Source organism: Ranitomeya variabilis, chromosome 3 (genome assembly GCF_051348905.1).
Source record: "Ranitomeya variabilis isolate aRanVar5 chromosome 3, aRanVar5.hap1, whole genome shotgun sequence".
Lineage (NCBI taxonomy): Eukaryota > Metazoa > Chordata > Amphibia > Anura > Dendrobatidae > Ranitomeya > Ranitomeya variabilis.
In genome coordinates this window covers 634,509,197-634,524,412 of record NC_135234.1, presented here as the reverse complement: position 1 = coordinate 634,524,412, position 15,216 = coordinate 634,509,197, and the positions used below count along the sequence as shown (strand labels likewise).

The 15,216-nt window shown below is 42.8% G+C and overlaps 1 protein-coding gene across 1 annotated transcript in view; it reads right to left on the bottom strand.

The window, feature by feature from the left end:
* RNF41 (ring finger protein 41) overlaps window positions 1–15,216 on the bottom strand; it is a 105,651-nt gene that overhangs the window by 23,078 nt on the left and 67,357 nt on the right. Inside the window, exon 2 of the mRNA XM_077297550.1 lies at window positions 7,317–7,428. Coding sequence (XP_077153665.1) covers window positions 7,317–7,406 — 90 coding nt within the window. The 5' untranslated portion in view covers window positions 7,407–7,428. The remainder of the gene's footprint in view (window positions 1–7,316; window positions 7,429–15,216) is intronic.

Genomic DNA, 15,216 nt, shown 5'->3' with positions numbered 1-15,216 from the left:
CCGCCTCCTCCGCAGCTGTGCTCCGATCCTCCCTATGCGAGAGAATCGGAGCACAGACGCATGACACTCGGCTCCTGCTCTGCTGCAAGCAGGAGCCGAGTGTCATTAGCATATCGCATCCGATGCTCTCGCATCCGATGCAATATGCCAGTGTGATGCCGGCCTTAGACAAATTAACTGGATCACCATATCTTTGGAAAGCAGAGTTCAAATTCGCTAGTCACACTCAGGCTGGATTACTGCCACATCTATTCTCAATCAAGAAGTCACTTAAATAGGACATGCCTGATAGACCAAAAGATCCTCAAAAGCTAGACATGCTGAAATCCAAAGGAGAACTGTAACGAATGAGAAACAAAGTATTTGAGATCCATCAGTTTGGAAAAGGTTATACAGCCATTTCTAAAGCTTTGAGACTCCAGTGAACCACAGTGAGCCATTATCCACAAATGCTGAAGCCATGGAACAGTAGTGAACCTTCCCAGGAGTGGCCGACTGACCAAAATTACTCCAAGAGCGCAGTTACGACTCATTCAAGAGGTCCCAAAAGACCCCACAACAAAATCCAAAAGAACTGCAGGCCTCACTTGTCTCAGTTAATGTCAGTGTTCGTGACTTCACCACAAGAAAGACTGGGTAATGGCCTGCATGGCAGAGTTCCAAGATGAAGAGCACTGCTGAGCAATAAACAAAAGCCAGTTTTGCCATAAAACATCTTGATGATCCCCAAAACTTTTGGAAGAATATTCTGTGGATTGAAGAGACAAAAGTCAAACTTTTTGGCAGGTGTATCTCCCATTACATCTGGCATAGAAGTAACAGCATTTTAGAAAAACGAACAGGATACCAACAGTAAAATATGGTGGTGGTCTTGGGCTGTTGTGCTGCTTCAGGACATGGAAGACTTGCTGTGATAAATGGAACCATGAATTAAGCTGTCTACCAAAAAATCCTGAAGGAGAATGTCCGGCCATCTGTTCGAGACCTCAAGCTGAAGCACACTTGGTTTATGCAGCAAGAAAATAATCCTAATCACACCAGCAAGTCCACCGCTGAATGGCTTAAGAAAAACAAAATGAAGACGTTGGAGTGGCCTAGTCAAAGTCTTTACCTTAATCTGATTGAGATGCTGTGGCATGACCACAAAAAGGCGGTTCATGCTTGGAAAGCCTCTAAAGTGGCCGAATTACAACAATTCTGCAAAGATGGGTGGGCCAAAATCCCTCCAAAGCATTATGAAAGACTCATTGCCAGCCATCGCAAATGCTTTATAGCAGTTGTTGCTGCTAAGGGTGGTCCAACCAGTAATTAGGTTTAGGGGCAATGACTTTCACACAAGGACCTATAGGTTTGGATTTTTTTTTTTTTTTTTTTTACCTTAAAGGGAACCTGTCACCCCCCCCCCCCTCAGGCGTTTGTAACTAAAAGAGCCACCTTGTGCAGCACAAATGCTGCATTCTGACAAGGTGGCTCTTTAAGTTATGATGCCTGCACACGCTGAAAAACGTTTATAAAATGTGCCCCCTCATACCCTGAAATCGCCAGGGAGGCGGGACTTTCCTTCTTAATCAGACGCAGCACAGTCACTCCGGGCGCCGCCTCCTCTTGCTGCATTATTGTCCCCGATGCCTGTACTGTAAGTACAAAGGGCAGCGCAACTGCGCACGCCAGAATAAAAAAGAAAAAAAAACTTAATGCGCAGGCGCCGGGGACGATAATACTGCAAGAGGCGGCGGGCGCCCAGCGCACACAGGCCTGGAGTGACGGCTGTGCTGCGTCTGATTAGGAAGGAAAGATCCGCTTCCCTGGCGATTTCAGGGTATGAGGGGGCACATTTTATAAACGTTTATTTCAGCGTGTGCAGGCATCATAACTAAAAGAGCCACCTTGTCAGAATGCAGCATTTGTGCTGCACAAGGTGGCTCTTACTAACGCCTGAGGGGGGTGAAAGGTTCCCTTTAAAAGGGGTTTTGCCACGAACAAAAGTACATTTTAATTAATACATCTTGGAATAATAATTATAATAATTTCCACTAATGGATGTGTTTAGCCCCATAGTGACAGTGGTCAGATTTAAAAAATTTGGCCCGTTCGCTATGTGGTAACTCGAATGCTTCAACAAATCCCAGTGATTTTGAGATTGTTTTTTCATGGCACATTGTAATTTATGATAATGGTAAATTCGGGTTGATATGTTGTGTGTTTATATATAAAAATAGATATTTTACAAAAAAATATATATATTTTTTGCAGTTTTCAAACTTTGAATGATCATCCCTTTAAAGGGAACCTGTCACCCCCCTCGCGTTTGTAACTAAAAGCCATCTTGTGCAGTACTAATGCTGCATTCTGACAAGGTGGCGCTTTTAGTTATGCTCCCTGCACACGCTGAAATAAACGCTTATAAAATGTGCCCCCTCATACCGTGAAATCGTCCCGGGGGTGGGTCTTTCCCCCCCTAATCAGATGCAGCACAGCTGTCACTCCGGGCCTGTGCGCGCCACCTCCTCTTAGCGTTCCAGGCGCCTGCGCTGTATTTTTTTCAAGGCATGCGCAGTTGGGCTGCCCTTCGAACTTACAGCACAGGCACCAGGGACGCTAATGAAGCAAGAGGAGGCGGCGGACACAGGCCCGGAGTGACGGCTGCGAGGCATCCGATTAGGGGGGGAAAGGCCCGCCTCTGGGACGATTTCACATTATGAGGGGGCACATTTTATAAACATTTATTTCAGCGTGTGCAGGAAGCATAACTAAAAGGGCCACCTTGTCAGAATGCAGCATTAGTGCCGCACAAGATGGCTCCTTTAGTTACAAACGCCTGGGGGGGGGGGTGACAGTTTCCTTTAATCCAGATAGTCATTCCACAGAACAACATTAACAAACATTTCCCACGCGTCTGCTTTACATCAGCACTATTTGTAAAACATAAATTTTATTTTGCTAGCCTTTTAAAGGAGCTTACAAAAGGTAGCAGTAATTTTGAACTTTTTTTTTTTTCAAGGAAATTTACAAAAATGTATTTATTAATTAAATGTATTTACTCTTCAGGTGATTTTCAGGAATTAATGCAAAGTGACATGACAGGAACGAAAAAGTGTATTTTTACCACCTAAGGCTGTGTGAACACGTTCAGGTTTTTTTTCGTGTTTTTTCGCTATAAAAACTCATTAAAAACGCATATATTATGCATCCTATCATTTAGAATGCATTCTGCATGTTTTGTGCACATGGTGCGTTTTTTCCATGAAAAAAAACACATCGCGGTAAAAAAAGCAGCATGTTGATTAATTTTGCGGATTTTCTGCGTTTTTCCCGCGATTCTATGCATTTTGAAAAAAACGCACAAAAAAAAGCAGTAAAAACGCATGCGGATTTCTGGCAGAAATGTCCGGTTTTTGTCAGGAAAATTTCTGCCAGAAATCCTGACGTGTGCACATAGCCTAAGGCCATGTGCACACGTTCAGTATTTTTCGCGTTTTTTTGCTATAAAAACGCTTACATATGCCTCCTATTATTTACAGTGTGTACCGCATTTCTTGTGCAAATGTTGCATTTTTTTCCCGCGAAAAAAATCGCATCGCGGAAAAAAAAGCAACATGTTCATTAAATTTGCAGAATTGCAGGGATTCCGCACAACTAGGAATGCATTGATTTGCTTACTTTCCGCATGTGGCTGTGCCCACCATGCGGGAAGTAAGCAGATCATGTGCGGTTGGTACCCAGGGTGGAGGAGAGGAGACTCTCCTCCACGGACTGGGCACCATATAATTGGTAAAAAAAAAAAAAAAAAAAAAAGAATTAAAATAAAAAATAGTCATATACTCACCTTCGATGGCCCCGGAGTCTTCCCGCCTCTCAGGTGCACGCTGCCGCTTCCGTTCCTATAGCTGGAGTGTGTGAAGGACCTGCGATGACGTCGCGGTCTTGTGATTGGTCGCGTGCCCGCTCATGTGACCGCGACGTCATCGAAGGTCCTGCGCGCGCGCACACACACACACACACCATCTATAGGAACGGACGCCGCTGAGGAGATCGGCTGTCTGCAGGTGAGTATAACCATTTTTTAAATTATTTTTAAACATTCTATCTTTTACTATTGATGCTGCATCTATAGTAAAAAGTTGGTCACACTTGTCAAACACTATGTTTGACAAGTGTGACCAACCTGTCAGTTTTCCAAGCGATGCTACAGATCGCTTGGAAAACTTTAGCATTCTGCAAGCTAATTTCGCTTGCAAAATGCTAAAAAACCTGCGAAAAAAAACGGGGGGAAAAAAAAAACGCAAAAAAAAAAATGCGGATTTCTTGCAGAAAATTTACGGTTTTCTTCAGGAAATTTCTGCAAGAAATCCTGACGTGTGCACATACCCTAAATGTCGCTAACTTCTAAACAGGCCCCTGTAGCCGGCAGACTAGGCCACTATTTGGCCATGAACTGCCATTGCAAACATCAGGACCACAATCATGATCTCAGGGTGCTGGTAAGAGTTAAAGAGGGCGCCCCCACACTGTTAAGCATTTATATTATATAGTCACTATTGACAGCAGCATCTAAGGGGTTAAACAGATATGGACGTGCCAACACTGATCGTGGCCGATTCAGCAAGTTGTCATCTATAGTGCACAGTTGACAGCTACTGGATTGTCACCTGTATGGGGATGTTATTCTCTTATATCTCTGGTCAGTAAAAAGATGCATTAGTGGTCATTAAGGGGTTAAATAAAATGTGCCTGTGCTGAGAATGAGAGTTTGCATACCAGAGACACATAGCACAGAGAAGGGTCTCACTTGCAACTGCAGGAGACTCAGAATAATCTGAATTACTTCCCCTGACGAACCCCCTGAACAGGGGGGGAAAACGCGTTGGGAAGCGACAAACATAACACCCAGGGAGGCCATATGTACCATGGGTATCAGAAGGTAGTTCCACACTCGGGTACTGCCCTTGTCAGGGCGGGAGTCTCTCACAGCGGGCACGACAGGGAAGTCAGACCCCAGTATTCTCCCCCCAAATGCTCTCATGTGGGTCTCAAAGGCGCAAGCTTGATCCCAGGAAACAGGAAACAACTGGGTGAGACCAAACTAATTTTTATAAGCACTGGTGTTTTTGAGCACTTTATATATGTGGTTTTTTGTTTTTGTTGTCTGATACCATTGACATTTTAGATGTAAATAAGTAAAAGCTAAGTTTTAATAATAAGTTGACTATGCTGGATTGGTTGATTTGAATTTTGGTCAGTAAAGCCTTGAGTAAATTGCTCAGTCTTATTGTTGCTGAAAAACTGTGCTGAGAATGCTATAATGTGTCCCTGCTGTGTAATGGCTGTATCACACTGTACAGGGACATGGTCTGATCATACCACAGCTCCTGGGCAGAGGAGGAAGCTAGAGTATAGACAGGACAGCCGGGGATCACAGCTGATTGTTTAAAAACAGGCAGGCAAATGTTTTACCTCACAGGAGCAATGTTTTACCTCACAGGAGCAATGTTTTACCTCAAAGAAAGAATCAGCTGTGTTTCCCGGCTGTAATGTCTGTATAATGTTTTGCTTTCTCCCTGCTTAGGAGCTGTGGTCGGACCATGTACCACTGTAGGGTACAGCATTGGTTTAGTGTGGGTGCCAGGTTCTGAATGCAATTTAACCCCATATCTGCAGATTAACAGCATGATTTCTGGTGACCGGTTCACCTTACAGTGGAAATAGTTATGGAATGATTCTTTTACATGACAAACATGGCCTTTTTAGGTCCATCGTACATACAAGTGTATAGGAATGATTTGGTACTTTGAGCAGGAAACATTTGAGAAATGGAAGCCATTTCCTGCCAGACAGGAATGGAAAAATAAACACTTGAGCCGGCCGCAATTTTCCTTGTGAAATATTTCTAAACATAACTCTAGATTCCCTAAAAATAGACGGAGTTATAGAGCCGATTACGGAATGTCCTATGCAGTTCTGGAAAGTGCGACTCACATCCACACGGCTCTTCATACCCTGAGCCCATTGGGATGAGTCTGGTGAGAGTTTTGTTATGGAGGGTCTAACACCAACTACTTCAGAAACTGCTCAAACAAGTCTTCCGCTGTACTTGTGCATGTGAAGAGCACCGTCACTGACATGTTACAGAAGCACCTTCTACCACCACAGGCAAACTACTAAATAATTTAAGTGTACAAACAATATGTTGGATGCCCTCAGAAAATAAGTGAATCGGAACTGGATTTTACAACTCTAGAGATGAGCCCTAGTCTTTTAGGCTAATGGGAGGGCAAAAAAGGCACTTGTAATAGAGCCACCAGGCACATCATCTCCAATTATTAGTTGGTGCCACACACTCTCGTTTGCATCTCACTCTGTCCCTAACGATTTTTCCGTGTCCCTTGCGTTGTCACAGCACCAACATCTTACAATTCTGCAGATCTTTACTACACAGCAGGTCATCGAAATCAGCACAAAGATCTGCACGGCTCATTTTATATTCCTGTAAACGGAAAGATTCTTAGAGGATCGCCCGGCACCATACTGATCGGTGGAAGCATCCAGATACCGGCACCTTCATGTGACCGCTACTCCCAGGTCCCACAGGAGCATTAGAGTGCCCGTTTGGCAGAACACCTTAGTGTTGACACAGATGGTTAATTGAACCCAAGAGCAGTGTATAAGTAACAGTATAATTGTGTTTCTACAAAATCAAAACCTTAGGAAATGTACCTTTATAGACAAATCTTAAAAAAAAACAAAAAACAAAAAAAAAAACACACACACACCACAAAACATACATAGCCGCTTTTATATTGCACAGAGAACACACCCCAAAATTGAGACCTCCAAATGTTGCAGCGTATTGCACTGTATGGGTCAAATATTGACATTTCTAATACAACACATGGTTAGTTACTCTGATACAATGTGTTGCCAAACGTAAAAAAAAAAAATAAATAAAAAAAATTCTATGCCTTGACGGGGAGTGAAAGGGACATGCTTTTGGCCTATACCAGGCAAATCGAGCCCTGTAGCTTTATCAGAAGTAGACCGTGCTTCTCACCCTAGCTTGTAACATAAGCCTCCATAGACATTTGCACTCAAATACCCAACACAGAGCCATATGCAGATATGAGCAAGGAGAAATTCTATGCAATCCTCAGTATTAATCCGGCCCAGGTTGTCATTTATCTTCACCGCACGAATGATTATGAGGCTGAAGAGCACAGATATATTAATGTCAAGACAGATCATATAGAAGGACCACTGCACATCATCCATATGAAATGATGAAGGGATTTCTCTTACAGGATTGGTGAAATAACACTTACTTGAACTGGCTCCTCCAAAACCCCACTGCAAATGGGGCAGATAAGATCTTCATCCACATCACCCTGGAAGCGCGTTACATCATACCCCATCGCTCATCACTGAAACTCAACTCTGGAAACATAAAATTGAAAAACATGGTAGGAAAACAATATAAAAAAAAATTCAGACATTCACACAGTGCAGATTACAGTTCTACTCTAAAGCATAATAAACCCGGATTATATAAACAAGCTATTCCTGAAGGGAGGTTTCCTATCTATGATGGGCATTACTCATATCATGGCCCTGCAGGGAAGACATCATATCCATCATTTATATGACAGCTGCAGCCAATCACAGGCCTCAGTGGTCACACCGGCATGTATGGAACAAGACTGCTGAGGTCATGTGAACGCACAGTCAGTGGGAATTTATGTATTCTACAATAAATGGGATAATAGAATTGAACAATTATATTATATTTTATACAGCTTCCTACTATTAGCCTATTTTTGAAAAATCCAGAAAAACTCCATTAATGGAGTGCCTAGAGTTAATGCTCATCACCATCACAATATTGTGAAGCCTCTAGTTTCGTGAACTTCCATTTACTGTCAAATAAAAACACTGAATACGTCAACACAAATTACTAAATTGCATACTATTAGGCCAATTCAATGGGTGACCGTTTTAACTAATCAACAATAGTTTACACTAATGAGTGAATCCGGCCTCCTAAGGGAAATGGCAGCCTGCAATCTTCCTGTGCTGCATATAGTTTTACATGACAGCTATAACAAAAAAAAAAAAAACAAAAAAAAAAAACCACAAACAAAAAGCAGACAAGCACCAAGATCTTTGCCAGTTCTTGGGTGAGAAGAACATTCCAAGACTAAGGATATAGCTACATAATCTGTTCACACCACTAGGATAGGGTCACGCCACTATTTTCTATGATACGGAGGGGGAAAAAAAAAAAAAGGGATCGGGACAATTACACTGATCAGATTGTGTTTGATAATGAGAAGATGGAGAGTTGTTTTTTTTGTTTGTTTTACTTATTCTCCCAATCTTCTTCATTTTGTCAGTCCATGAAAAGTCAGGGATGTTGACCAAGCGCAGTCTGATTTTTCCCCACGAAGTCATCGACTTGAATGGCTGAATGCAAATAGAGTATTCTTCGGACAGACATTGTCAAAGTTAATCTATATTGCACGCAGCCCCACATCGGTCTGAGCGTAATCTGATTTGTTGGATCGCACTTGGACAAAAAATACGGCACAAGCCCCAATACAAACCTGTGATCTGAGCTATGGACACAATCCCCCTAGAAGCAGAAATCAGGACTGAAGTATAACCTCCCTTCAGAAATTTTACTATTTATTTTTTGTAAAACAGCACTTACATCGTGTATGCAAGCAATAAACTGACTTCAGTGAAATCTATAGTCCAACGCCACAAGCTGCCATCATACAGTTCAACAACAGACTCAACTGAAAAAGACGCGGCACAGATTGTCTATCATAAGTATATTAGTTACCGCTTGTGAAGACCTCCAACCAGGAATACAGGCTTACCATTATCTTCCAGGCTGCAGTAGAGGTGTTGGTGTGGACGATCCAAGCATATAGGAGCGCAATGCTTGAAACGGAAACAGGCAGAGATGCTCTGATACTGACGGGGACCTCACCCTTACGTCGCATGAAGTATTGCACTTGGATCGTCCACACAGACACCTCTACTGAAGCTTGGTAGCTCAATTTAAGCCTGTATTTGTGGTTGGAGGTTTTATTCACACGTGGTGACCATTATAATTATTTACTGATATACAAGATTTTTGAATGTATGACAATATGGATTCAGCTGAATAATGAAAAAGGAGCTCTGTACCGTGTCTTTCAATTGAGAGCACTTGTGGCCATGCCCATATAGCATATCATCGCCCTCCCCACTGTAATGGGTGGGGTGAGGAAACAACATAGGTAAAGCAAGTCGTGAAAACCATTTATTTTTGGGTTTTCCCAAAATTTAAAACAAAAGGTCTGTGTGTCCTCACAGGAGGGCTGTTAGTATTAGTACAGTTTAATTATATATTAGTGATGTGTGAACGTAAAATAATGCCTTAACATCTCAATCACCTGCCAATGTCTTAGGTAACCAAGACTGTCCAATTCAACTCCCCCTGCTCGTTTTACATTTACAATTGTGTATTTTTTCATTAACTCATAGGAGCTTTCTTCAGAATAGTCACTATTTTATGAAACCTATTCCACTAATTTGATAAAATTAGCTGGTTTTATGGTTTCACATACGGTATGTCTTTTGGCTGCAGGGAAAAGAAAAAAAAGAAGAAAAAAAAAAAAAGGGGGGAGCAAAGGAGGTATGGTAACATGTGAAGATAGCCTAACGGTGGTGGATCATGCTCCCCTCGGTGTCTTTAATTTTCTATGGAACTGTTGTAGACAGCCGATTGAAGCATTCTGCTGGTCTTTTGGCACTTCCAGTAGGAATGAATGAAATTAAGATCCACAAGATTGACCACAGCTACATACATACATACATACATACACACAGAAAACACATTATTATGCTATGTATTATGCAAGATTATCTGTGCTGAGATAATCTTTTAAATGTGACTGTGCCATGTGCTGTGTAATGGCTGTGTCTGACCATACAGAACATGGTCTGATCATACCACAGCTCCCAGGCGGAGGAGGAAGCAAAAGAGTATACCGACATTACAGCATGGGATCACAAATTATTCTTTTGAGGTATATCATTGCTTAAAAACAAAAACAGGGAAATATTTAATCCTACAGAATTAATCAGCTGTGATCCCATACTGTAATATCTGTATACTCTTCCTTCCTCTCCTGCCCAGGAGCTGTGGTATGATCAGACCATGTCCCTGTATGGTCAGACGCAGCCATTACACAGTAGGGGCACATTTATAAGATTCTCAGCTCAGGATTCCCCCCCCCCCCCTACATCCGATTGTGGAACATGGAAGCAACTTGTCTTATGCAGTATATTAGGAGGGAGAAAAATGAAGTATTATATATTTGTGCATTGTATATTTGTATAATACCATATCATCTGTTGCCACGTAATGCCCAAACATACACCATGTAGAAAAGCGTATTGGAACACGTCACTGCATGACAGCTTATAAGCCATCCCCTTCTAAAACAAGTGTTAATTTGGAGCTGGTCTTCCCCTTTGAAAACACAGCCCCCCACTCTTCTGGGAAGGCTTTTTACAAGATTTTGGAATGTGTGGGAATTTTAATTCTTCATCCAGAAGAGCGTTTGTGAGGTCAAACACTGATAGACGTGAGGCTCACAAACTCCATTCTAGAAGGAGGTTGAGGTCAAGGCTCTGAAAGTCAGTAAAGTTGACTAACACAGCCACCAGGTGCTTCGCCACATCGGAGAAACATCCAATGACATGATCTTCTAGACATGTGACCGCAGCAGTCAGTTACAAGCTGCAGCGGTGCCATGTCCACCAAACCATGCAGACATCTGGAGCAACCTGCCTTGGAAGGAGGGTATGGCAAAGTTGTTTTTTTATTAAAAATTATTTATTTTTTTTTAACCAGTTATCCAGTTCCTTCAGGTTATATAAAGTATTTATAGTTTTGCGCTCTAACTATAAAACTATTACCGTACTTAACCATTAAATCACATTAGAGTGTTTCATAAAGCCTGCTTTATACATCTCCCTTCTAGGCTGGTCCATTTATGATGCCTCCCGAAAATAAATGCCACATAGGATCACACAGGGGTTATTCATACACAGAATGTGAAGATGTAAGGAGCATCACTCTGCGTTTAATAGTCAGAAGGCAGCGTAATGAAAGCTAATGAGATCAGTGTGTCAGTGTACATCTGGAATTAAAGCAAAGTGTAAATGTTCCCTTAACAAGAGCAATAAGAAAATAAGTGACATTTTATTCCTCCATCTACTCCAAGACTATGCAAGGGCTGCATATGCGAGTACATAGGTCTAAAAATACGCAGTATTTATTAACAATCACGTTATATGCAGCTATTTTTGACTGGATGAGAAGCTTTTCTTTGCCATGCAGATGGGCTGAGCACGATCTGGTGAGATAAGCAGCTTTATAATTTTTACGATCTTCCAGATTTCTCGTTTACACTATATCTAGGTTAATAGCATGCAAATGAGATGCATAGATGTCTGGATTTGGACCCTGCAGCAGTCTCTGCATTACAGACAGCAAACCCATCCAGACTATACCAAATATTAGTAACATGGTATGCGTTATCAGTGGTGAACGTGCAACCTCAGAGGGAGAGAACGACATTTTTGGTCTGTGAAACACACAGTACAGATTCACTTGCTATATCAATAGGCTTGTGTAAAAAGGGCCCTTAGCTCTCTGAATTTGCTACACAATCAGCAGAGACCTGTCTGCACCCATGATCATACCTTCATTTCCACATCTTCAGGTTATACCTAAACCGACATATACATTACTGTGCAGAGGTTTTAGGCAAAAACGCTGCAACATTGAGGACTGTAGAATCAGAGGTCGGCCAAGGAAACTTCGTGCAGCAGATGAAATACACCATGCTTGCTTCCCATTGAAATGTCCAGCAGCGCCAGCAGCTCAGAAATGGTACCAGTGACACCAGCTACACAAATCTACTGTTCATAAAAAAAAAAAAAAAAAGAAAAAGGCTACCCAGAAGAGGCCTTCATGAAAGAATTGTGGCCAAAAACAATACCTTCAACATGGAAACAAGGCCAAGTGACTCAATTATGCTTGAAACACAAGAATTGAGATGCAGAAAAAAGTGGCAGCTGTTGCTATTGACTAAGGAATCAAGGTGTGAAATATCTGGCTCTAACAGGACAGCTCACCAGAGGGCTGGAAGCCAGTACAATAATGAGCATCTGCAGGCACAGTGAGGCATGGTGGAGGATCCTTGCTGCATTTCAGCACATTGAGTAGGACATTTGGTCAGCATTAATGGTGTCCTCAGAAATACAGGCAGACATTAAGCCATCATGCAATACTATCAGGGAGGCATCTCAATGGCTGCAAATTTATTCTGCAGCAGGACATTGACCCCAAATATACAGCCACGTCAGTGTAAGAAAATTAGTCTTGTGGAAGCGATATGGACCACACACACAGCTGTGGTCGTCATCACCAAGTCTTATATTTACATGAAAAGACGGATTTTTGTAACCCTACATCCACAGAAGATCTACGTTTTTTTTCTCCAAGATTTATGGAATAACTTGCCTGCAGAATTCCGTCAAACACTGTGCGCAAGTGTACCTAGAAGAACTTATGGCTATGGCAAAGGGTAGATACACCCAATATTGAAATTTGATTTCACTTCGTATTTAGTTATTTGATAGAGGAGAAAAAAAACAAAAACAAAAAAAAAAACACACCCCACACAACTTATTTCTGTAATCATTCTTACTTTGCAATATTTTTTCCCACATCTGCCTAAAACGTAGGTTCAGTATTGTTATATTTAAACCTTCGCTCTGGCTTTTGTGAACTTGTCCTGCAGTGATGAAGTACAGGTTATATCCATGTTAACCAATTACTGTCCTCAGAGGCGATGTTAACACTGTCAAGACATGGACAGAGTCCATGGATTGACACAGTGAAAGTGAACATGGTGGGCATGTCATGACGGCAGAACAATTCAAAGACCAGCAAGACCATTGGTGCAATAGAACATTCACCAGGTGAGTACAAGCACACACGAATACTGCAGCTGCTAGCACAAAGGTATAATTACGTATATCTATTTATCTCTCTATACACCGGTCTATCTAACAATCTATCTATCCACACACACACACACACCCCATTCAAACTATAACCCTAAGGGCATGGCCATCGAATGTTAAGAGTTGGACGGGACCTCCAGGGTCAGAGTGTCCAACCTCCTGCTCAATGCAGGATTCACGAATCCATCTCAGACAGATGTCTGTCCAGCCTCTGAAGACTTCCATAGAAGGAGAACTCACCACCTCTCGTGGCAGCCTGTTCCACTCATTGATCACTCTCACTGTCAAACTTTTTCTAAAATCTAATTTGTATTTTCTCCATTTCAGTTTCATGCCATGGCTTCTTGTGTTTCCATGTGCAAATGAGAATAAGAAGCTCCTCTCCTCTTCTCGTCCGACTACATGCACCACCGACCCCATTCCCTCACACCTCCTCCAGTCTCTCTCTCCAGTCGTCACAACTCACCTAACTACAATTTTTAATCTCTCCCTCTCCTCTGGCATTTTCCCCTCCTCCTTGAAACACTATCATTACTCCATTACTAAAAAAAACCCACCCTCGACCCATCCTGCACAAACAACTACAGACCGGTCTCCAATCTCCCCTTCATCTCAAAACTCTTGGGAGTGCCTGATCTACTCCCGCCTTACCCGTTACCTCTCCACTCACTCCCTCCTAGACCCTTCACAGTCCGGTTTCCGCCCCCTACATTCGACAGAAACTGCACTCATCAAGGTGACCAATGACCTTCTGACAGCAAAAAGTAACGGTGACCACTCTCTGCTCATTCTCCTCAACCTTTCTGCAGCTTTTGACACTGTTGACCACCCTCTCCTACTCTCTAGGCTCCAGTCTCTAGGCATTAAGGCCACTGCTCTATCCTGGTTCTCCTCCTTGCTTTCTGACAGCTCAGTCAGTGTTCTGTTCTCTGGCTCCACTTCATCTCCTCTTCCTCTCACTGTTGGGGTACTTCAGGGCTCAGTCCTTGGCCCCCTTCTCTTCTCCCTCTACACAGCCCCAATTGGACAGACCATCAGCAGCTTTGGCTTTCAGTACCATCTTTATGCTGATGACACAACTATACACGTCATTACCTGACCTTACCCCTCGCTGTACTACAGAACGCCACTGACTGTCTGCAGTGTCCAACATCATGTCCGCTCTCTCTGAAACTCAACCTCTCCAAAACTGAACTTCTTCTGCTCCAGCCTTCTACTTACCTCCCTAAATCTGACATTTCCCTCTCCGTGGGTGGCACCATAACACCCCGGCAGCAGGCACGCTGTCTGGGTGTTATGTTTGACTCCGATCTCTCCATCACCTCCCACATACAATCTCTTGCCGCTTACACCTAAAGAACATCTCTAAAATCCGCCCTTTTCTCACCATGGAGACAACAAAAACCCTCACTGTCGCCCTAATCCACTCCCGCCTGGACTACTGCAATGCTCTATTAATTGGCCTCCCCCTTACTCGACTTTCCACTCTCCAGTGTATCCTTAATGCGGCAGCCAGGGTTGTCCATCTGGCTAATCGTTACTCGGACACGTCCGCTCTTCGCCAGTCATTACACTGGCTGCCAATTCATTACAGGATACAATTCAAAGCACTTGTTCTCATCCACAAAGCTCTCCACAGTGCGGCACCCCCTTACATCTCCTCCCTCATTTCTATCGGCCAAGCCGACCGCTGCGCTCTGCTAATGACTTCCGACTAACCTCTGCACTGATCCGTACCTCCCACTCCCGACTCCAAGACTTCTCCCGTGCTGCACCAATCCTCTGGAATGCTCAGCCCCAAGATATTAGGACCATCCACAACTTGTATATAGTTTTAGGCGCTCCTCAAAACACATTTGTTCAGAGCGGCCTACCACATTAACTAATCAAAGTCATTTTATGTTTGTGTGTGTAGCCCATTCACTATCTCCATCTACCCCCCACCCCCTGAAGATGGCTGGACAATCATTGTAAATACATCATTGTAAATACACACCTGTGCTTTGTATCTCCCCCACCTCATTGTAGATTGTAAGCTCTCACGAGCAGGGTCGTCTTATTTTGCTTTATTATTGTATTGTTAACGTTGTTACTTATGACTGTTGTGTTTGAAACTGTTAAACTGTAAAGCGC